General features: G+C 45.9%; 1 protein-coding gene and 1 long non-coding RNA gene across 4 annotated transcripts; both read right to left on the bottom strand.

Annotated features, from left to right (window-relative positions):
• Positions 1–580: 580 nt before the first annotated feature.
• LOC309622434 lies at positions 581–5,487 on the bottom strand. Its single transcript, XR_014240860.1, has 2 exons — positions 4,773–5,487; positions 581–1,026 (listed from the first exon to the last, which is right to left on the bottom strand). It is a non-coding gene; the product is annotated as an uncharacterized lncRNA (long non-coding RNA).
• An 8,153-nt stretch (positions 5,488–13,640) lies between these two features.
• Positions 13,641–19,818, bottom strand: LOC309622433 (uncharacterized protein). 3 transcript variants are annotated; one of them, XM_082409486.1, is made up of 4 exons: positions 16,683–19,818; positions 16,232–16,613; positions 15,162–15,381; positions 13,641–13,853 (listed from the first exon to the last, which is right to left on the bottom strand). In XM_082409486.1, exons 1-4 carry the CDS (start codon positions 16,917–16,919, stop codon positions 13,841–13,843), a joined length of 852 nt encoding a protein of 283 aa, XP_082265612.1. In that variant the 5' UTR covers positions 16,920–19,818; the 3' UTR covers positions 13,641–13,840. The 3 variants fall into 3 exon arrangements, with proteins under 3 accessions (XP_082265612.1, XP_082265613.1, XP_082265614.1); XM_082409487.1 differs by having other exon boundaries at positions 16,232–16,592; positions 16,683–19,817; XM_082409488.1 differs by having other exon boundaries at positions 16,232–16,561; positions 16,886–19,809.
• Positions 19,819–21,150: the final 1,332 nt, after the last annotated feature.

Raw genomic sequence — 21,150 nt, 5'->3', positions numbered from 1 at the left:
TGGATTTATAAGTTGGGAGTCTGTGGGCCAAGAGATTCCCAGGGCTCTTTACCCCAAAGGGGACAGGACAGTTTTACACAAGGAAACGTCGTTGCTGCCATGGGCCGGACCAGACAGCCAGACCGACGACAATGGCCTGATTGTCTATGAAAATGTGCAGACGGGGCTAACTGTTGGCCAGAGCATCCAGCGCTAAGGTGACTGCCTGAAGTTCACTCACTTGTGCTGTCTTTTCGTTGAACAGTTTTATCTATGGTTATTGTATTGATTACTGACAGGGAAAGACTTTTCCTGACCTTTTCCTATTTATTTTCCACATGTCAGCCTTTTTTTGTTCCTTCACCCCTCAATTACTGTATTTCGCTGTTATTAATTTCATTTTTCTAGTGTACAAAGTGATTCTTTATCACTCCTTTCTCTGTACCTTTTTTAGTTTTTTTATAGTGCTGGAGCTTTTTGTGGGGGCAGTGTCGGTGGTTACACTGGGAGTTACAATTAATATCTTAACTTTATAATAATCAAGTTTGTATTAATACGGAGATAGTTGCAATAGTATTCAAAAACTCTGCTTTTCCCCAGCTCTGCCACATTTCTTTATTTAATTATGGTGACACATGGCATGTTTGTATATTTGGTGCCCATTAACAGAGATTTATAGTTAATGCTTTATACATTTGTATTTTCAATCATATATGAGAACAAAAAGAGGAGATACAAACCAAAAGTACAGCAATACTGGCTTTTGCGTTTACCTGTGTAGTTACCTTGGCCTTTGTGGTTTATTTCTTCATATTGCTTCAGATAGGTGCCCAGCATTATTTCAATTCAGCCTGAAGGACTCCTTTTAGTACTTTCTGTAGGGCAAGCTTACTAGCTATGTACTCTCTCAGTTTTTGTTTGTCTTGGAATGTCTTTAACTCCCCTTCGTTTTCCCCACATATAGAATTCTTGGTTGAAAGGGTATTTTTGTTCATTTGTTCTACGCTTTTAATATGTCATTCCAATGCCAGCTGTCCTCTATGGTTTCTGTAGAGAAATGGGCACAAATCTTACTGAGGAATACTTGTAGGTGAGGAGTTGTTTCTATTGCTGTTTTCAAGGTTCACTCTTTGTCTTTGACTTTTGATAATTTGAGCATGGTGTGCCTAGGTGGGGATCTCTGATTTTATCCTGCTTGGAGTTTGTGGAACTTCTTGGGTGTGTAGAGTCATGTCTTTCCTCCGAGTTTGGAGGTTTTCAGGCATCATTTCTTCAATGATTTCCTGCCCCTTTCTCTCTCTCCTCTGCCTCTGCAAGTGTCATTATGTGTACATTGATAAGCTTGCTGATGCACATAAGTCTCATAGGCTTTGCTCATTATTCTTCATTCTTTGCTTTTCTGCTCCTCTTTTCCTTTCCAGAGACTGGATAGTTCAACTAACCTTTTAAAACTCGCTGATTCTTTTTCTCCTGGTCAAATTTGCTGTTGGACATCTTTTATTAATTTTTCATTTCACTTACTGTGCTTTGCAGCCGAAGAACTTTTATTTTGTCCCTATTTATAATATCTGTCTCTTTGTGATACATCTTTCTCATTGTTTCCTAGTTCTTTGATCATTGTTTCCTTTCGCTCATTGAGTTTATTGAAGACAGTTGACTTAAAATGTATTCTTCTAGTAACCCAAATCCTGTGCTTTACCTCTGACAGTTTAGAGTAATTAATTTTTTCCATGTGAACAGGACACACATTCCTCCCATCCCCTCCAACTTTATGGAAGTATAATTTACAAATAAAATTTCTATATTCACGGTGAACAGTGTGATGCTTGATGTATGTATACATTGTTAAATGATTACCACAGTGAAACTGATTAATACATCTATCACCTCACATAGCTAAAGGTTTTTGGGGGGTGGTGTGTGGGATAAAACTAAGATCTACTGTCTCAGCAAGTCTCCAGCATACCACACAACATCTTAAATTATATCAGCATGCTGTACATTAGATCCCTAGAATGTATTTATCTTATAACTGATCATTTGTACCCTTTGATGAACCACCCCCCAAATAACAAACCTAAACCTGGAGGCATCATGCTTCCTGATTTCATTATTTTACAAAGGTATAGTAATCAAAACAGCATGGTACTGGCATAAGAACAGATATAGACATAGACCAATGGAACAAAATATAGAGCCCAGAAATCAACCCACACATATATGCTCAACTATTTGACAAGAACACACAACGAGGACAGGAGAGTCTCTTCAATAAATGGTGCTGGGAAAACTGGATATCCACATGCAAAGATACTATATTGGACCCTTATCTTACACCATACCCCAAAATGAACTCCAAATGGATTAAAGACTTAAACGTAAGGCCTGAATCTGTAAAACTCCTAGAGGAAAACACAGGGGTAAGCTCCTTGACATAGGTTATGGCAATGATTTTTTTTTGAACTGACACCAAAACAAAGGCAACAAAAACAAAATAAACAAGTGGACTACATCAAACTAAAAAGCTTCTGCACAGCAAAGGAAACAATCGACAAAATGAAAAGGCAACTGACCTATGAAGCAGAAGAAAACATTTGCAAATCATGTTATCTGTTGAGGGGATAATATGCAAAATATATAAGGAATTCAATCAACTCAACATCAAAAAAAAAAACAAAAAAACAAACACAAAACCAACAAATAATTAATAAAAGGGTACACAGTCTGAATATACATTTTTCCAAAGAAGACATACAACTGGCCAATAGGTATAGGAAAATGTGTTCAACATCACTAACCCTGAGGGAAATGCAAATCAAACTGTAATTAAGACATCACACCTATTAGGATGGCTATTTTCAAAAGGACAAGAGATAGCAAGTGTTGGCAAGAGTGTGGTAAAAAGGGAACCCTCGTGCCCTGTTGGTGGGAAAGTAAAATGGTGCGGCCACTATGGACAACGGTATGGAGGTTCCTCAAAAGATTGAAAATAGAACTAGCAGATCAGCCAGCAATCCCACTCCTGAAAACAGATCCAAAGGAGGTGATTTCTGCTCTGCTCTCTTATGCTCATTGCAGCATTATTCACAATAGCCAAGGAATGGAGACAACCTAAGTGTTTTGGGCAGATGAAAGGATCAAGAACATATCATATATATATAAAAGACATATAAATGAATTCTTCTTAAGAATTCATCTGAGGGCTTCCCTGATGGCGCAGTGGTTAAGAATCCACCTGCCAACGCAGGGGACACGGGTTCGAGCCCTGGTCTGGGAAGATCCAGAACAACTAAGCCCGTGCGCCACAACTACTGAGCCCGTGCTCTAGAGCCCGTGAGCCACAACAAGTATCATATGATATCACTTACATGTGGAATCTAATACAAAATGATACAAATGAACTTATTGATATTTACAAAACAGAAACAGACTCACAGACATAGAAAACAAACTTATGTTTACCAAAGGGGAAAGGGGGTGGGGAAGGGATAAATTAGGAGTTTGTGATTAGCAGATATAAACTACTATATATAAAATATATAGGGCTTCCCTGGTGGCGCAGTGGTTGAGAATCTGCCTGCCAATGCAGGGGACACGGGTTCAAGCCCTGGTCTGGGAAGATCCCACGTGCCGCGGAGCAAGCCTGTGCGCCACAACTACTGAGCCTGAGTTCTAGAGCCCGCAAACCACAACTACTGAGCCCGTGGGCCACAACTACTGAAGCCCGCGCACCTAGAGCCCATGCCCCACAACAAGAGACGCCACCACGGTGAGAAGCCCGTGTACCTCAACGAAGAGGAGCCCCCATTCGCCGCAACTAGAGAAAGCCCGCGTGCAGCAACGAAGACCCAACACAGCCAAAAGTAAAAAAAAAAAAAAAATGTTATGGACTGAATTCTGTTCCCCCCAAATTGGTATGTTGAAGCCCTAACCCCCAATGTGACTATATTTGGAGATATGGCCTTCAAGGTTAAACGAGGTCATAAGCTTGGAGCTCTAATCCAATAGGGGGGGTATCCTTATAAGAAAAGGAACAGATGCCACAGAGCTCTCTGTCTCCCCACACTGAACAAAGAAAAGGCCATGTGAGGACACAGTGAGAAGACAGATGTCTGCCAAGGACAAAGGTCTTACCAGGTATAAATTCTTTTAGCAAATTCTAGATTTCCAACTGGATTAAATTGTGCACCTTTGTATCGATTTAATTGTTGCCTCCCTCTGTATTGAAGTTTTCTAATTTCATTCTCTCTGATTCTTTTTGCTTGCTCGTTTGTCACTGGATGTACTTTGTGTGTGTGTGTGTGAGGGGGTGTCCTCTCTAATCTGCTCATATTTATAGATTTCTTCCTTCAGACAGCATCAAATCAGTTTCATTAGGGTTAGGGGCCTCCCCTATGGCAATGGTTGCTTAATAAGTTTTAAGGACTCTGGCTTAAGTTGGGTTTAATTTCATCACCGTGTCACAAAAGTGCCATGGTTGCTCTTCCCTATCATTAGGATGATCAGGATTTTCACTGCAACACAGGCATAGGCAACAGAGTGGCACAGCAGAAGATTGCTGGGCCCCCAAGCCAGAGGTGGGTGGACTGAAAACATCTTCTGCTAGGGTGCTGCCACTTGCGCTGCATGGAATTATTATTATTTTGTCTTTTCTCTCTGTACAAATTCCCTCAGAATATTTTAGATTTCTAGCAGTGCAAATTTACAGCTGTGGGTTTTATCTCCATCTAATCATGAGTGGTCCAGACCTTCTGGGTGGTTATGGGGACAGGGTCGGAGGCCCAGTGACCCACCTCTTGGGCAGCCCAGGAGAGGAGGACATCGCAGGCCATGCAGGACACATGGGGGTTGCATTCTGGAACAGCGTGAACCAGAAGGGTCTGGGGGAAGCGGGCTTTGCAGTATCACGAGGGTGAGGTACCCCCTGGTTCCTAAGCAAGGATGTGATTGGCTTGCTTGAATCGTTCTGCTGGCTGACAAGGAAACACTATTCAGGGATAATAAGCAGGAATGCATCTGGTGCATTTAATAAGAAGCGTTGTTGCTAGAGGACCCTATCTGGCGGAGCAGAGTGGGGAGCGGAATCTGGGATTAGGCCGGTCGAGGCCCTCCCAGTTTTACCAGCCGTCAGCTCAGCACAGAATACTGCCTTTAGCCCTCACCGCACCATCACCCCCTCCCCGCGCACTCACACACAGGGGCCAGTATACCTGGCTGAGGAGAACTCAGTCCCTGGAGATGGAGGGGTGGACCCTGGGGCGGTAGTTCCCCGAACCCCGCCACTTCAGCGCTATTAGGCACCACAGCAACAGAGGGGCTGAAGCAAGGGGGCTCCATCGCAGCTGGTCGTCCCCATCCCCACCACCAACTCCTCTAGGGACTGGCCAGCAGGCAGCGCGCGTGGGCAGCGGTTCAAAAGCGCAGGCCCACATCGGCTCCAGCCGTCTCCTTCTAAGAGGTCGCCCACTCACCCACCGCCCTCCCAGCTCATGGCAGCCTGCCGACCCCGCTTACCAATCGAAGAAGTCCAGAACGACGTCAGGAACATCAGACGAGGAGAGGTTAGAAATCAAAGCGGAATTTCCAGCTGGGTTTCGGGTCGTCGCCCTCCAAGGGCCGGGTCCTGATGAGCAGCAGGAGCACAGCGGCCCGCCGCATGTCGGGACGCCAGAGCTCCGACCGTCGGAGAACCCTGGAGACCGCTGCGGACCGGGAGGAAGAGAGACGAGGTGGGGGGGGGGGGGAGCGGGATAACCAAGAGGAGCGGGGCGCGGACCTCGTGCTTCGGCCAAGAGCCACCTGTAAGGTGAGAACATCGAGGCCAAGGGGAGTGGGGAGGGTGGGGGTCGACCAGCGGCCCTGAGCCAGGGAGCGGCAAGAAGAGCAGCAGCCCAGCAGCTTCACTCCACGCAGCAACCGGACCACGCACCCAGCCGCTGCCCAGAGCGCGGGGTCTGAAGCACGTCCGGCTGCCGCTGGGCGGGCCCCAAGCCCGGCGCACAACTGGCTCCGCCCACCCCGACGGCAAGCGAGCTTAGCCAATCCGGCAGGCGCCGGGACCCATTGAACGAGATGCGCGGTCCCGCCTCCTACCGCAGCCTGTGCGCCGCCCAGCCCTCTGCTCCTTCTGGCGTCCGCAGTCATTCCTTGGTCAGTCCCAGCTCCAGCTCCCTGGCAGCTGGAGAGCTGGGCCTGGGGTCGGCGGCGTGGGGCACCCCGCCCTGCGCCTCCCCTCTGCAAAAACGCAAAATGTGCTTTTCACTTGAAACAGCGTATGCCCAAGAGTTTGCTTTTTGTGGTGAAAGGAGTAATTTGACCGCCCGGGCTGAATCTGCAGTTTGAAAGATCTGGACACCTCTGAGGAATCAGGACATAGTTGACTGGTGGTCATTCCCAGACCCTCGGGCCTCCAGTCAACCAGAGCGCCTGTCCTCTGGAAGGGATAGAGGAGGTTCAACCTGTGCATGTCGTGGCCCGGCTCTGGCCCGTCATCAGGACAGAAATTGGGCTCCAGGAGCCCCCCTCCCATAGCTAAGGGATGCACAGTTGAAGTGAGGGTTCTTGGCTGACAGCATTGAAGGGGAAAAGAAGGCAACGGTCAGTGTATCGGATCTTCAAGGCAGTGAGCCCCTGGAGAGCAGGCCACTGTAATGCTCCAGCATTCTGGCCCCAGCATGTGGGGGAAAAAAGCCTTACATTTTTGCTAGAGGCCTTCTCTTCTTTCCGCTACCCTGAACATTGCCACATAGAATAGAAATATCTCAGAGAAAGAGGAAATGCTTCCACTCATTCACTACCCTTCGTCCTTCCCATCTTGGTACCTTGATGAAGCAAGGTCAGAAAGAGGCTTCTTCAGAGCACATAAGCCAGATGGGCAATGAACAGATAAACCTCAGTCATATTCACCAGCGCTGGACCTCGTGAGGCATGCCATTTAAAAGTGTTGAAATCAAAATGGATTTCAGGTTCACTCTTGGTCAACTAGAATATTCAAACAAACATTCTCCCCCTTCCCCTTTCCTTCAGTATTTGGTGAGAAGAGCTGGGACTGCTTGTGCCCAGCATATTGCAAAGCTTTAGTTGCATGGAACTTCCTGGGGTGGCTGAGTGTTTTGTACAGCTAAAAACTGAACTCTTTACCCCACCTCGACCCCTTCTCAAGCACCCCACTTTTTCTTTTCAACCATTTTAGAATCACACGTTTTTTAAATGTTTCTCTTAATTTCCTTCCTTCTCTTCACCAGCAGAGCATCTTCACACCTTCGTTTCCCCTCTCCTTTCCCCCTCTTTTTCCTTCTATTGCAGTAAGTGCTTTCTTCTCACTTACGGGGCGGATCCACATAGAACTAAGCCACATACTTACGTGGGGGATCCCTCTATAACTAACCATCACAACAGCAGTGGGTCAGCTGAGCCCAGCCCTACTGCTCTTAATCCTGCACCCCTTGTCTCTGGTCACTCAGGCATCCTCGTAGAGACAATACTTGCTTGTCAAAAATGAAAAGGTCATTTCCGATCATTTTGTCCAAGCATCTGCAGTGTATATGGGCGGGGAGGGGTGGGGACACACTTTGGTTTATTCTTTACCCTAAACTACTCTACCTCTCACTTCTAAAATGAAAATATCCCAGTCTTGGACCGCAAGCGCCTAGCCATGCTGCTCTCTCATTCTTCTACTCTCTCTACACGTGTTCTTTTATCTCACTGAGCCCTCCTATTCCTTGGCCTCTCTGGTTTTTGCCCATCTGCACTCTCCCTCTTCTATCTCTCCCTCGTGTCACCATTGATTTGGTTTCGGGTTTCTTTTTTTTTTTTTTTCCTGGCCGTGCCGCGCAGCTTGCTGGGATCGTAGTTCCCAGAACAGGGATCGAACCCGGGCCACGGGCCACTGTCGAGTCCTAACCACTGGACCACCAGGGAATTCCCTGGGGTTTCTCCTCTTTTCCTTCTTTTCCTGATCACACTCAGGCATACTAAGTTGTCAATACATCTACCACCGCTTATTCTTCTACGCTTACAACACCTTCCGTATCTCCACATCCAGTTATCACCCATAGCCAATCAACTGTTGCCTTTCAGTTCTACACACTTCTTCATGTGCTTTCAATACCCCTACCTTAGTCTAGAACTTCAGCATCTCTCACATAAATCACTCCTATAATGAGCACTCCATTCTTCCTCCTCGCTGACCTTTCTTCACATTGCTTTCAGAGTGACATTTCTAAAACACAAATTACATCCCAGATTAGACCCCCATGATGGCTTCTTGTAGCCTTAATAATGAAGTCTCCACTCCTGTCTCTGGGGAAACGCAGATGGCCAATGGGCACATGCACACATGTTCAACATCACTAATCGTCGGGGAAATGCAAATCAAAACCACAATGAGACATCACCTCACAAAAGGACACACGTAACAAATTTTGGAGAGGACGTGGAGAAAAGGCAACCATCCTACACTGTTGGTGGGACTGTAAATTGGTGCAGCCACTGTGGAAAACAGTATGGATATTTCTCAGAAAACTAAAAATAGATCTACCATACGACCCAGCAATTCCACTCCTGAGCATATATCTGTAAAAAAGAAAAACACGAATTCAAAAAGATGCATGCACCCCAATGTTCATAGCATGGTCATTTATAATTGCCAGCGTATGGAAGCAATCTGTGTCCGTCAACAGATGAATGGACAAAGAAGATGTGATGTATATATACAAAGGAATACTAATCAGCCATAAAAAAAGAATTTTGCCATCGGCAGCAACATGGATGGACTTGCAGGGTATTATGTTAAGGGAAACAAGTGAGACAGAGAAAGACAAATACTCAGTAAATTTAAAAGATTTAATAACTGGCTGAATTAATGGACCTAGAAATGAATGTAGAACTGACTTAAGAAAGGGTAAGTGTTCAACAACACACATGCTGCAGAGAGCAGAGAAAGGGCACGGCTTATTTGAATACCACCTAATAAGTTGGTATTACTAGGTCTACAGAGCTAGTGGGCCCTTTTGTGTGCGTCTTAAATGCCAAGTTTATTGTGTATGCAGTAGAGTCATCAAAATTTTCTTACAGGAATTTGGCATGGCCAGAGTTGGGTTTTAGGAAGGTTAACTTAGCAAGTATATGAAGCATGTATCTGTGGGGAAAGACATGGAGGTAGGAGAAGGTTAGGAGACTAGGGCAAAGTTCAGGCAAGAAGTAATGAAGGTAATGATACTAAGAGTTGGCAAGAATGTGGAGCCAATAGAAATCTCATCCTCTGCTGTTGGGAGTATGAACTAGTACAACTGTTTTGAAAGATAATTGGTGTTACCAGTAAGGTTGAACTTGGGCAGACCCTACGACCCAGAAATTTCATGCCTAGGCCTATACTCTAGATCAGGGTTACTCAGCTGTTGACATTTTGGAAAGACAATTCTGGGTTGTAGAGGACTGTCCTGTGCATTGTAGGATGTTTAGCAGTATCCTTGGCCTCCACCCACTAGATGCCAGTAGCACACCCTCAGTTATGACAACCAAAATGTTTCCAGACGTTATCAAATGTCACCCTGGTTGGGGCGGAGGGGGCAGTGCGTAAAATTGCCCTCAACTGAGAAACTACAGAAACTCTTGCATGTGGGCATAGGGGGATATGAGTGAGAAAATTCGTCGCAAGATAATTTGCAAAAGCATAAAACTGGAAACAACCCACATGTCCATCAACAGGAAATAGACACCCTGTGGAATTTTCATACGATGGATAACTATACGGCAATGAAAACTGATTACTACAGTTGCACACATCAACATGGATAAATCTCACAAACACAAAATTGGGGGGGGGGGAGAAAGAGTAAGGCAAGTAATACATCTAGTATAATTACATTCACATAAAATCCAAAATGGACAAGAAATAACATTATTTAAAGGAACATTCCTCTGCCGTGAATGTATAAATAAGTGAATTATTAACAAAGTTCAGGATCGTGGTTACCTCAGGGAAGGAATGAGGGGATGACGCAGGAAGGGCACAGGTGGGCTTCCAAGGCATTAGCCGTGTTCTAGTTCTCAAGCTTGGTGGTGGGTACACAGGTTTTTATATTATTATGATATACCTTACATATATGCTGTATTATCTTCTGTATACATGAACCAGTTCATAATTTGTCAGGAAGTGATGCGGTCTAAAATAACGCAGGAAAATGGAGAGAAAGGCAGCAGAGTAAATAACTAATTGGATGAGACAGAGAGACAGAGAGAGAGAGAGAGGGAAGAGCCAACTTTTAGGTGCCTCTTAGAATCGTTTTAAACTCATTTTCTTCATAGATTTGGTGATGATATCAATTCCTTATCTGTAAACACACACAATTCATTGCTCAGACTTCTAAGAAATGTACATTTTATGCCTCAAAACAGATCCTACTATATGATGTGATTCACAGGACTTGATAATACCACATTTCCCAGAACACCATTGTCTGAGAATCCTGCCCTGTTAGACTTGTAAACGTGTACTCATTTGTATTCCTTGGAGTTATGAGCATCTGAAAATAGGTGGTTTAGAGTAAAAGTGATTCTTCATCATTAACTTTAGTGTCATTAGAATATCCCTAACTGGTACAGAAAACTGTTTCCAACTCCGGCACCCACCCTACCCCTCTGTTTTTCTCCCAATGGTCACCTCTCAGGTAGTGGAATAAAAGGAGATTTTTTCGATCAAATCCTTTCAGATGATGGAGCCATAAGCAAGGAAAATATCAGAACATCCTAACCTTTCCTGGACGAGGCAGAGAGGGACAAGACAGGTCTTTTCCTACAAGGAGCACAAAGTTTTCAAGGTTGAGGGACTCACTGAGAACATCTTTTATACGTGTGGACACAGAAAAACCCACAAACACCCAGAGAAACAGGAAATGCAGGATTCGTCCCTGACCTGATTTAAGGACCGTCTCTCAGAGACTCAGAGAAGCCTGATACGTTAGAGCTACAGCAGACCCTCAGAGCAGCAAGCCTGAGCTTCCTCCCTCAACATGAGAGGCTTCAGGTGCATACATGTGGGTAACGTAGCCCACGTGTCCTGTTCCCTGTATACACAGCCAGCACCTCGTAGATACCTCTCAGTCCTGAGAGTATAACACTGACAGTGCCACTCAGCTCTCAGAAGCACAGACTCAGTGAAGAGGAACACACATGCCTCTTGGGGCTTGGGACATGGGGCCACCTGGGGAGTAAATTCAGGGCCCTAGGGAACTGGAGCTCGGTAAGGGGCAGGGACACGGACTCCCAGCATGCACCAAAAAAGGCGTATCTCAAAAAGAGGTGTGCAGGCGTTTGTCGAAAGTGAACCTCCCGGGACTTCCCTGGCGGCCCAGTGCTTAAGACTCTGCGCTCCCAATGCAGGGGGCACGGGTTCGAACCCTGGTCGGGGATCTGATATCCTGCATGCCACACGACGTGGCCAAAAAATAATTATAAATAAATAAATAAATAAATAAATAAATAAATAAATAAAGTGAACCTCCGAAAATTCTTAAGCCCAGGTAAAGGCCTTTAATATTAACTATAGTTAATACATTAACTGTATTAACACAGAAATACACACATACACACCCTGCTGGCATGGCATGAACCATACAGAAGCAAACCAATTTGAGGCCTTTCGAGGGACCCTACATGGATAAATTTCTACTTGGACTGTTCCTTCATTAAACAATGGTGACAAAAGGCCTTGTGCCGCTTTCTGTTGTTGTTCTAGCCATAAGGAATACCCTGTGTTACTACAGGATAATGCATTTTTAAATGTCAACCCCAGTGACAGGGGAAAGGGTTGCGGATACCTTACACTAACTTCACTTTAACAGACCTTTATCAAGCATCTACGAAGAAGGAAACACAGTGCTTTAGGAGAGAGAAATAAATAAAAGCCTTTAAGTTCCAAACAATTCAGAAGCTCACACGTTAGGCAGCTGGGGAGATACACACGTAAATAAATAATGTTAATCTACCCTAGGATACGTGAGGCACTAGCATAGAAAATAGAAGAAGGTATTGATGCTAACTAGCAAGCTCTCAAGCAGCCTTAACTAAAGATAGAAATAAGGCCTTCTACCCTCAGACCCCTGGTTCTCCCCTTCTATGGTCCTCTGCTCTGCTCAAGTACCACTTCACCTTTTTCCCTTAAAGAAGTTCCAGATATTAGGCCCATTTCCTCCTTTAATTTTCTTTAAATTAGGACATATTTCAGACCTCGACAAAGGTACAGAGAATGCTACACCCATGCAACCATCAGCCGTCTTAAGAAACGTAAGCTTACAAATGAAATTGAAACCCAGTGTACCTCTCCCCAATTGAATTCTCCCTCTCTTTCCATACATTTAACCACCGTCTTAAATAAGTTTATTGTTCTCATACACACCTTTCTGCATACTACATATGTATGCATTACTCCTATGTATGCCTTTTACTACAAATACATGTATCTATAATCAATCTAATAACTTTTGCATGTCTTTAAACTTCATACGTGCATGGTATCATAATGCTTTTATCCTTTTGGAACTAGGTTTCTCCTTCATCTTTTTCTCCCTTCCACTACTGAATCCTTGCCCCTTGTTATAAGCTGAACTGTGTCCCCGCAAAAGATATGTTGAAGTCTTGACCCGCGGAACCTGTAAATGTGACCTTATTTGGAAATCGGGTATTTGCAGGTGTAATAAAGATCAGATGAGGTCACACTGGATTAGGGCGGGCCCTTAATCCAGTATGACTGGCGTCCTCATAAGAAGAGAAAGAACACAGAAACAGAGACACAGGGGAAAACACTATGTAAAGATGAAGAAAGAAATTGGAATCATGCGTTTACAAGCCGAGTGATGCCAAGGATTGACAGCAGCCACCAGAAGCTAGGAGAGAGGCATGGAACAGATTCTCCCTCCGAGCCTCCAGAAGGAACCAACCCTGCCGACACTTTGACCTCAGACTTCTGGCCTCCAGAACTGTCAGAGAATAAGTTTCGGTTGTTTTAAGCCACCTGCTTTGTGGTAATTTGTTACGGTAACCCTAGGAAAGTAACACATCCCTCCGGGAGCTCTCTGTGTCTCAGGCCCCTGAGAATTCTAGTGTCTTCCTCAGTCCAGATCTTACCATCCTGTTCAGTTTACCTGCAACAGTACCAAGTCAGTGAATTAAGGCTGGTCCTACCGTAGGTGTACTTAAACGTTTCCCCCATTGCTCTAAAGCAGTGGTTCTCAAACTTTAGTGTGCTTCAGTAGCACTTGGAGGACTTGTAAAACCCGATGGCTAGCAGCCTACCTTCAGAATATCCAATTCAGTAGGTCTGGAGCAGGGTCTGAGAATTTGCATTTCAAACAAGTTCCCAGCTGCTGCTGCTGCTGCTCCATGGCAGGCCAATAGCGCCATCTGGTCTCCAGGCAAGCTAGGTCGTCCGTCAGGTCCTTTCAATAACACGTACTAGAGGCTGGGCCACCATCTCTCTCGTCACACAACTTGTTTATAATCTAATATTTTAATTTATTTGAGGCTGCAATAAAAGGATTTGAAACAGGCTTACCAAATAGTTGAAAGAAATCCCTTTCAATGACAGTAAGGTGGGCCGAAAGAAATAGAACAAAGATACGTTGGAGTCAGTGTTATTTAGGTTAAAAAAAAAAATCTGCAGCTTATTCATGTCAAACAAGCTTTTATTTTCAATGTGAACAATACTATCAAATTTATCTGTAAAAGGTCAGAATAAAGTCAGATGTCACTTAATATCATTTTGGGATGCTGAACTTTGGAACAAAATTTGCATTGTGGGCTAATGAAAACTAGAATATCCGTGAAGAACAAATTCATCTCTTCTTTCGCCGTCCACTTCTTTTTATGCCTTCCAACTGTAGGATGGGATAAGAGTCAATTAACAATTGTACACCAATAACATGCAGCAGGGACTTTCTAAATATGAGTCAATACTATGTACATCTGTTGGCTCTCCAAGGAGAGAACAAGATGTTTTCTTCTTGTAACCCAGAGCCTTGGTTGTCAGGGTGCACATCATTTCATCACACCAACCTCATCTCTCTCTTGCCCACCACTATAAATGCTAGATTTTTTTCTTGAGAGGCCACTCTGCCATTTAAATGTCTTTCCACCTTAAGAGCCTATGCTCCTTACACAAATCATAAATCCCTTATAATCCCAGACCTTCAGTTTCCGTATCTGTAAAATGAGAATGAGGCTGTTATCAAACATCCACAGGTGTGAACATTAAGAAAGGGAGAAAGAAAGAGCGTGATACTGAGAGAGAGAGAGAGATGAGACAGAGAAAGGAAAAGATGAATGGGTAGAGGAAGGAGAAACTAAGATTGAATTACCGACTCAGGGATAGCCAATAATCTTACTATGGCTAATTTTCTCTTCTTTTGAATAAAAAATCTAAATTGAACTAATATTTGTGAACTACTCATGAAATGCAGTCTTATGTGAAATCCTTAACGTTTTACTACTTTGTAAGGAGTCACCTTCTCAAAGGCATTGTTATTCCAAGAGACTCCATTTCTGTGGCCAGGGGATGAAGGTACCGCTAGTGCACAGCTTACTCGCTTTAGCTGCTTCTTCTGGTGACCATTCTCTAAAAATATAGGTCTCTATATTTTAGACCTCTAAAAACATATAGGTCTCTATTTCCAGGTCTGATAAATTTCCCATCTGTAGTAGTCTTAAAGCTACAGGACAAAGGACTTGCGGCTGCAAATGAAATACTTTTCAGAACACACTTCCTTCTATATCATCTAGAATACAAGTCCATTAGTAACATTAAACTGTTTTTCCAAAACTAAATTTCAACAATTTTTTCTTATTTACTTTACAAAAAAAATTTAAAACACGATAGATAGCTAGTGGGAAGCAGCTGCATAGCACAGGGAGATCAGCTCGGAGCTCTGTGACCACCTAGAGGGGTGGGATAGGGAGGATGGGAGGGAGACGCAAGAGGGAGGAGATATGGGGATATAGGTATACGTATAGCTGATTGACTTTGTTATAAAGCAGAAACTAACACACCACTGTAAAGCAATTATACTCCAATAAAGATGTTAAAAAAATAAACCAAAAATAAATTAAGTATGTAAACAAAACAAAACAAAACATAAAGCTGTTAGTAACAGGTATATGTCAGGAATGGTTGCACTATACAATAATACCTGTATTCTCCAGAGCTGCCCTCTGCTGAGACCGTACCCACTTTGGGTCCTTCTTCTGCTTTTTCCTTTCCATCCTCTTTCTCTTCCTCAGCATTTTCATACTGATGTGCACTCTCTTCTTTAGTGTCGAATGATACGGACTTTGGCATCACAAGGTGGTGGGAAACATTTCCCGATTTAAAATCAGCAGCAGAATCTAGTTCTCTGCCCTCAGGAGGTTCTGGAGAAGAGAAATATGTCAAAACATAAATAAATAAATAAATAAATAAATAAATAAATAAATAAATAAAAAGAAGAGCTGGCCATGTTCCTACTGGTTGATACAACACTTCCATGGGCCTCACAGTTCTGCTGCTTGACAGTTTTCACAACATTTTTCCCCTCCTTCCAGTAGATCTCACACACTGTGCTGCTGATTATTTCTGGCCCTTTGGAGAAGGGATCGAAATCATTTGATTCTCAGAGCATTTTTGTATGTTTCTGCCAGAACGTCACTGGAAAATGTTCACCCGATTTAAAGACAAGTTCTACCGCGAAGCTCACTGATTCCTCAACCACTGAAAAGTGCCCCTGTGACCTTTCATCATTTTCTCAGGTCATCCTACTGAGAATCTTTACATTTTTAGAAGCCCGTCAACCAAAAGTGAGGCATGCCATTTGTTCGCCCCTAGGTTGGTAGAGAGCAGCATACTTTTTCTCAAGATCATAAAGGTCTTTAGAGAATTGGGCTTCTACTTGTGCATATCGTGCCTGAAGGTTTTTGAGAGCTTTGACCCGCTGCTTAACCGCCAGAGGCCAGCGCTGAGCGCGGCCTGCCTTTCAGGCCGATGCCCCAGCAGGGGCTGCAAGGGCCTGGGGACTGGGCCGCCCCTCGCCAGCCTCGGCCCCGTCGTCAGGTCCACACGCCCCAGCCTCCCAGGACTCGGAGGCATCAGCCAGGACCTCGCCCGCCCAGAACTCGGCCGCCGCCGCCGGTTCCTCTGCCTTCTGGGATGCCGCCCCCTCTGCAGGTTCCTGCGGCTCCCAGGGCGGGGTGCCCTCTGCCTGGTACCCGCCCCGCCAGACCTCACCTGCCTCTCCCAGGTCTTCCTGCTCCTGAGGAGGCGCGGCATCCTCTGCAGGGTCCGAGAGCCGTCGGGAGCGGCGCCTGACCATCACGCGGCCGGCGTGGGGCCCGACCAGGACACGGTAGTTGTAGTGGCTGTGGTGCACACGGCAATGGACCGGATCCCGGAACAGGGACTGAAACTGCGCCATGGGGGGCCCGTGGCCCGCGACCACTCCCGCGCCCTCGTGCCCATTCTCGTCCTCCTCTTGTGTCTCTTCCTCCTCCTCGACCTCTTCCTCAGTTTCGTCTCCCTCTTCTGACTGGTACTCATCCTCCTCCTGGTCCTCGATCTCTAATTCAAAAATTTCCTCCTCCTCCTCCTCCTCCTCCTCCGTCTCCTCCTCCTCCTCCTCCTCCTCCACCTCCTCCTCCTCCTCCTCCTCCTCCTCCTCCTCCTCCTCCTCCTCCTCAACCAGCTCTACATCCCAGTCTTCTTCCACTGCGGCCTGGGCGGCCTCCTGCCCACCATCCTCCCCGTGAAGGGCTCTGGAGAGCCCCAGGGAGGCCAGAAGGGCCGCGGCCCCCTCGGCTCCATCCATCCCTCCCGAAGGGGATGCGCGGACCCCGAGGGGACTGGGGTCGCCACCCGCCCCGCCACCAGCTCCGGCCTGGCCACCTGGGATCGGCCCTCGCTCCTCTGTGGCAGACATGGCAGGACGGACGCGCCACACACGGATCGGGCTGCAGTGAAGATCGCGGGGAAGATGGCGGCCGCCGGGCTGAGTATCGCTGAGGGAGGGGACGCTGTTGGCAGCGGGGCCTCCGGCACGGGGTGGGGGCTGCAGAGAAGCCGGCTGCACAGGGGACAAGAGTCTGCGAAGATGCCTCTGGGGGCCCCGCCACGGGAAGGGCAGACCGCCGGCCTGTGGAGCGCCCCACCGAGACTGCGCCGAGGCCGCTGCGCACAGGGCGGGAAAGAGCCTGACTGGCTGGCGACGGGAGGCGGACCTTGGAAGGGTCAACCAAGGGCCACTTCCTCCAGCGCCGGCTCTAAGCTCATTTGCCAGCAGCCAAGGATTGACAGCACCGCCGTCCAATGAGTGACCAAGGTCTTCAGCTTCCCTGGAAGCCTTAAAGGCCCAGCTCACCCTGAGCCTCCGTGAGCCCACAGGAATCCCTTCCTTTTCATTCCACCACTGCAAGAGCAAAGCTACAGTGTCCCTATAGGGCGGCGCCCTGGGGTATGGGAACCTGCATGTGTTCCCCAATTGCCACCCTGGGGCAGCTCACGCTGACTGAGACACACTTAGTTCAAAAACGAGAGAGAGAGAGAAGGTGTATAGATCAAATCTCAGCAACGCTTAAAACCTCCCACAAGAGAGAGCAAGAGAATTTGGAGGTTTTAATGCGGTTAAAGCTACTTAGAAAAGGACATACAAAGTCGATATGGATGCAGTGAGAATGGAGAGTGGAGAGAAAGCAGTAAAGACAGGAGCCGGACAGTGTTTCATCAGGGCTCCCCAATTCACTTCCAGCCGCCAAGAAGTGAAGACAGAGAGAGAGAGGGAAGAGAGAGACACAGAGACAGAGACAGAGACAGAGACAGAGAGAGATACTTCTTTTAAAGACTGGGCTGAAAAAAAAAAAAAAAAAAAGACTGGGCTGAGCACCTGCTCTGCACTGGATTGTGTACATCCCCTGCCTCCCCAATTCATACGATGAAGCCCGTCCCCCACCCCACCCCGCCCCCAGGAGATGGTATTTGGAGACTGGGTCTTTGGTAGGTCATTCAGTTTCGGTAAGGTCAGGAGGCTGCGGTCCACACGTTGGGATCACTGCCCTTACAGGAAGAGACCATAGATGGTGCTCTCCGCCCACCACCCCAACGTGAAGCCACAGGAAGAAGGCGGCTATCTTCAAGCCAAAACGAGGGCCCTCACCAAGAACTCCACCATGCTGGCACCCTGACCTTGGGCTTCCTAGCCTCCAGAACTGTAGGAAATAAACCAATGTCTTGTTTAAGCCGCCCAGCCTATGGCATTTTATTAGGGCAGCCTGAGCAGACTAATACAGCATGGCACACGTTAACAGGACAGGCTTCCTAGAATGATTTCTCGGTCAACAGTCCGAGACTTTTTGTTGTACTCAGCCCCACTTAGCCGAGTGGTCAAGGGTAACGAATGCTTAAAACGAGGAAGAAATCGGCAACTATTTTATGCTAATCCCACTTACTATTGTCGCTGGGCACAGAAGCAAGAGTGGGTGTTAGCTGTAACTTCACGTTCAGGAGAACATAAGCTATGTCCCTTACTTCCAGTAAGCACACCGCCTTGGGATCCAGGACATCTAATTTGACAGACCCTAACGTTTCACGGATGGGAAGCACACATTCTGCACTGCGCTCCTGGGAAGGTTGGCGAGAAGAGCTGTTGTTGCCACCCTGAGTCAGTATGGACCCCTACCCCAAGTTGGGTTCAAAGGTCAATCAAGACTGGTGACACCACACACACACACACACACACACACACACACACACACACACACACACTACCGAGACGCGATGCAAAGTGTATTCCTTACATGAGGAGGCTTCTGGGGGGAGAGCAGGGTAGCCTTTTCAAGCTGCTCCAAAAAAGACTTGAGAGAGTCAGGAAAGGAAGAAATTGCTTTGGGAGTTCTACTGTGATTAGTGGATGGGGCCAGCATGACAGTTCCCTTGTGCTGGCAGTAGCTAGTGTAGTTTGACGCCCACTCCTCCTCCCCTCCACCCTACAACCGCGCCAAAGGAGAGAGTGTGGGGCATTGGGGAAGAGGGAGGCTTGACGTTTAAAAGCCCTCAGCAGTCAAACATCAAAGGACGCAGTCAGACGCTATACTACAATTCACCTCTGGCGTGTGACTGGCGACTGAAACGTGCCATTTTCGTGTAATGGAATTTGAACTTGTGGAAGTAAGCCACTCTGGAACTCTGAGTCCTGCAGCCTAAGGCCGGGTAGGGAGGCAAAAGGTCCACTGAATGCCGTTCAAGAGCCCAGCGTTGTGTATCCTGAGAAGTAAAATGCATGCCTCGGTCACCATCAATAAGGCCCGGAACTCCAAAGCCAAGAAGGAGGGTCTTGGCAAAGCCCTGCATAGTGGCTTTAGTATATATAGAGACACGTGTGACCTGGATTTATAAGTTGGGAGTCTGTGGGCCAAGAGATTCCCAGGGCTCTTTACCCCAAAGGGGACAGGACAGTTTTACACAAGGAAACGTCGTTGCTGCCATGGGCCGGACCAGACAGCCAGACCGACGACAATGGCCTGATTGTCTATGAAAATGTGCAGACGGGGCTAACTGTTGGCCAGAGCATCCAGCGCTAAGGTGACTGCCTGAAGTTCACTCACTTGTGCTGTCTTTTCGTTGAACAGTTTTATCTATGGTTATTGTATTGATTACTGACAGGGAAAGACTTTTCCTGACCTTTTCCTATTTATTTTCCACATGTCAGCCTTTTTTTGTTCCTTCACCCCTCAATTACTGTATTTCGCTGTTATTAATTTCATTTTTCTAGTGTACAAAGTGATTCTTTTTTTTAAAAAAATATTTCAGCTTACTTTTTTTTTTAAACTTTGGGTTTATTTAATTAATTAATTTATTTATTTATGGCTGTGTTGGGTTTTCGTTTCTGTGCGAGGGCTTTCTCTAGTTGTGGCAAGTGGGGGCCACTCTTCACCGCGGTGCACGGGCCTCTCATTATCATGGCCTCTCTTGTTGCGGGACACAGGCTCCAGACGCGCAGGCTCAGTAATTGTGTCTCATGGGCCTAATTGCTCCGCGGCATGTGGGATCTTCCCAGACCAGGGCTCGAATCCGTGTCCCCTGCATTGGCAGGCAGATTCTCAACCACTGCGCCACCAGGGAAGCCCCCGAAAGTGATTCTTTATCACTCTTTTTTCTTTACTTTTTTAAGTGTCTCTTTTAGTTCTGGAGCTTTTTGTGGGGGCAGTGTTGGTGGTTACACTGGGAGTTACAATTAATACCTTAACTTCATAATAATCAAGTTTGTATTAATACAGGGATAGTTTCAATAATATTAAAAAACTCTGCTTTTCCCCAGCTCTGCCACATTTCTTTATTTAATTATGGTGACACATGACATGTTTATATATTTGGTGCCCATTAACAGAGATTTATAGTTAATGCTTTATACATTTGTATTTTCAATCATATATGAGAACAAAAAGAGCAGCAAACCAAAAGTGCAGCTACAAACCACAAGTGCAGCAATACTGGCTTTTGCATTTACCTGTGTAGTTACCTTGGCCTTTGTGGTTTATTTCTTCATATTGCTTCAAATAAGTGCCCAGCATTGTTTCAATTCAGCCTGAAGGACTACTTTTAGTACTTTCGGTAGGGCAAGCTTACTAGCTATGTACTCTCTCAGTTTTTGTTTGTCTTGGAATGTCTTTAACTCCCCTTCGTTTTCCCCACATATAGAATTCTTGGTTGAAAGTGTATTTTTGTTCATTTGTTCTACGCTTTTAATATGTCATTCCAATTCCACCTGTCCTTTATGGTTTCTGTAGAGAAATGGGCACAAATCTCACCGAGGATTACTTGTAGGTGAGGAGTTGTTTCTATTGCTGTTTTCAAGGTTCACCCTTTGTCTTTGACTTTTGATAATTTGATCATGATGTGCCTAGGTGGGGATGTCTGATTTTATCCTGCTTGGAGTTTGTGGAACTTATCAGGTGTGTAGATTCATGTCTTTCCCCCAGTTTTGGAGGTTTTCAGGCATCATTTCTTCAATGATTTCCTGCCCTTTTCTCTCTCTCCTCTGCCTCTGCAACTGTCATTATGTGTACATTGATAAGCTTGCTGATGCACATAAGTCTCATAGGCTTTGCTCATTATTCTTCATTCTTTGCTTTTCTGCTCCTCTTTTCCTTTCCAGAGAC

Source organism: Balaenoptera borealis (genome assembly GCF_965194805.1).
Source record: "Balaenoptera borealis genome assembly, contig: HAP1_SCAFFOLD_2767, whole genome shotgun sequence".
Lineage (NCBI taxonomy): Eukaryota > Metazoa > Chordata > Mammalia > Artiodactyla > Balaenopteridae > Balaenoptera > Balaenoptera borealis.
Note: the sequence above shows the minus strand (reverse complement) of the source record. Positions and strands in the feature narration are given on the sequence as shown.

What these genes read in the sequence shown, in the direction of transcription:
- LOC309622433 (XM_082409486.1), bottom strand. Translation starts at nt 16,919, where the DNA reads ATGTCTGCCACAGAGGAGCGAGGGCCGATCCCAGGTGGCCAGGCCGGA. An exon ending in AAGACTGGGATGTAGAGCTG is followed by an intron (nt 16,614 to 16,682) that starts GTTGAGGAGGAG and finishes GAGGAGGAGGAG; the next exon opens with GAGGAGGAGACGGAGGAGGA. An exon ending in GGAAGACCTGGGAGAGGCAG is followed by an intron (nt 15,382 to 16,231) that starts GTGAGGTCTGGC and finishes TCTCTTCTCCAG; the next exon opens with AACCTCCTGAGGGCAGAGAA.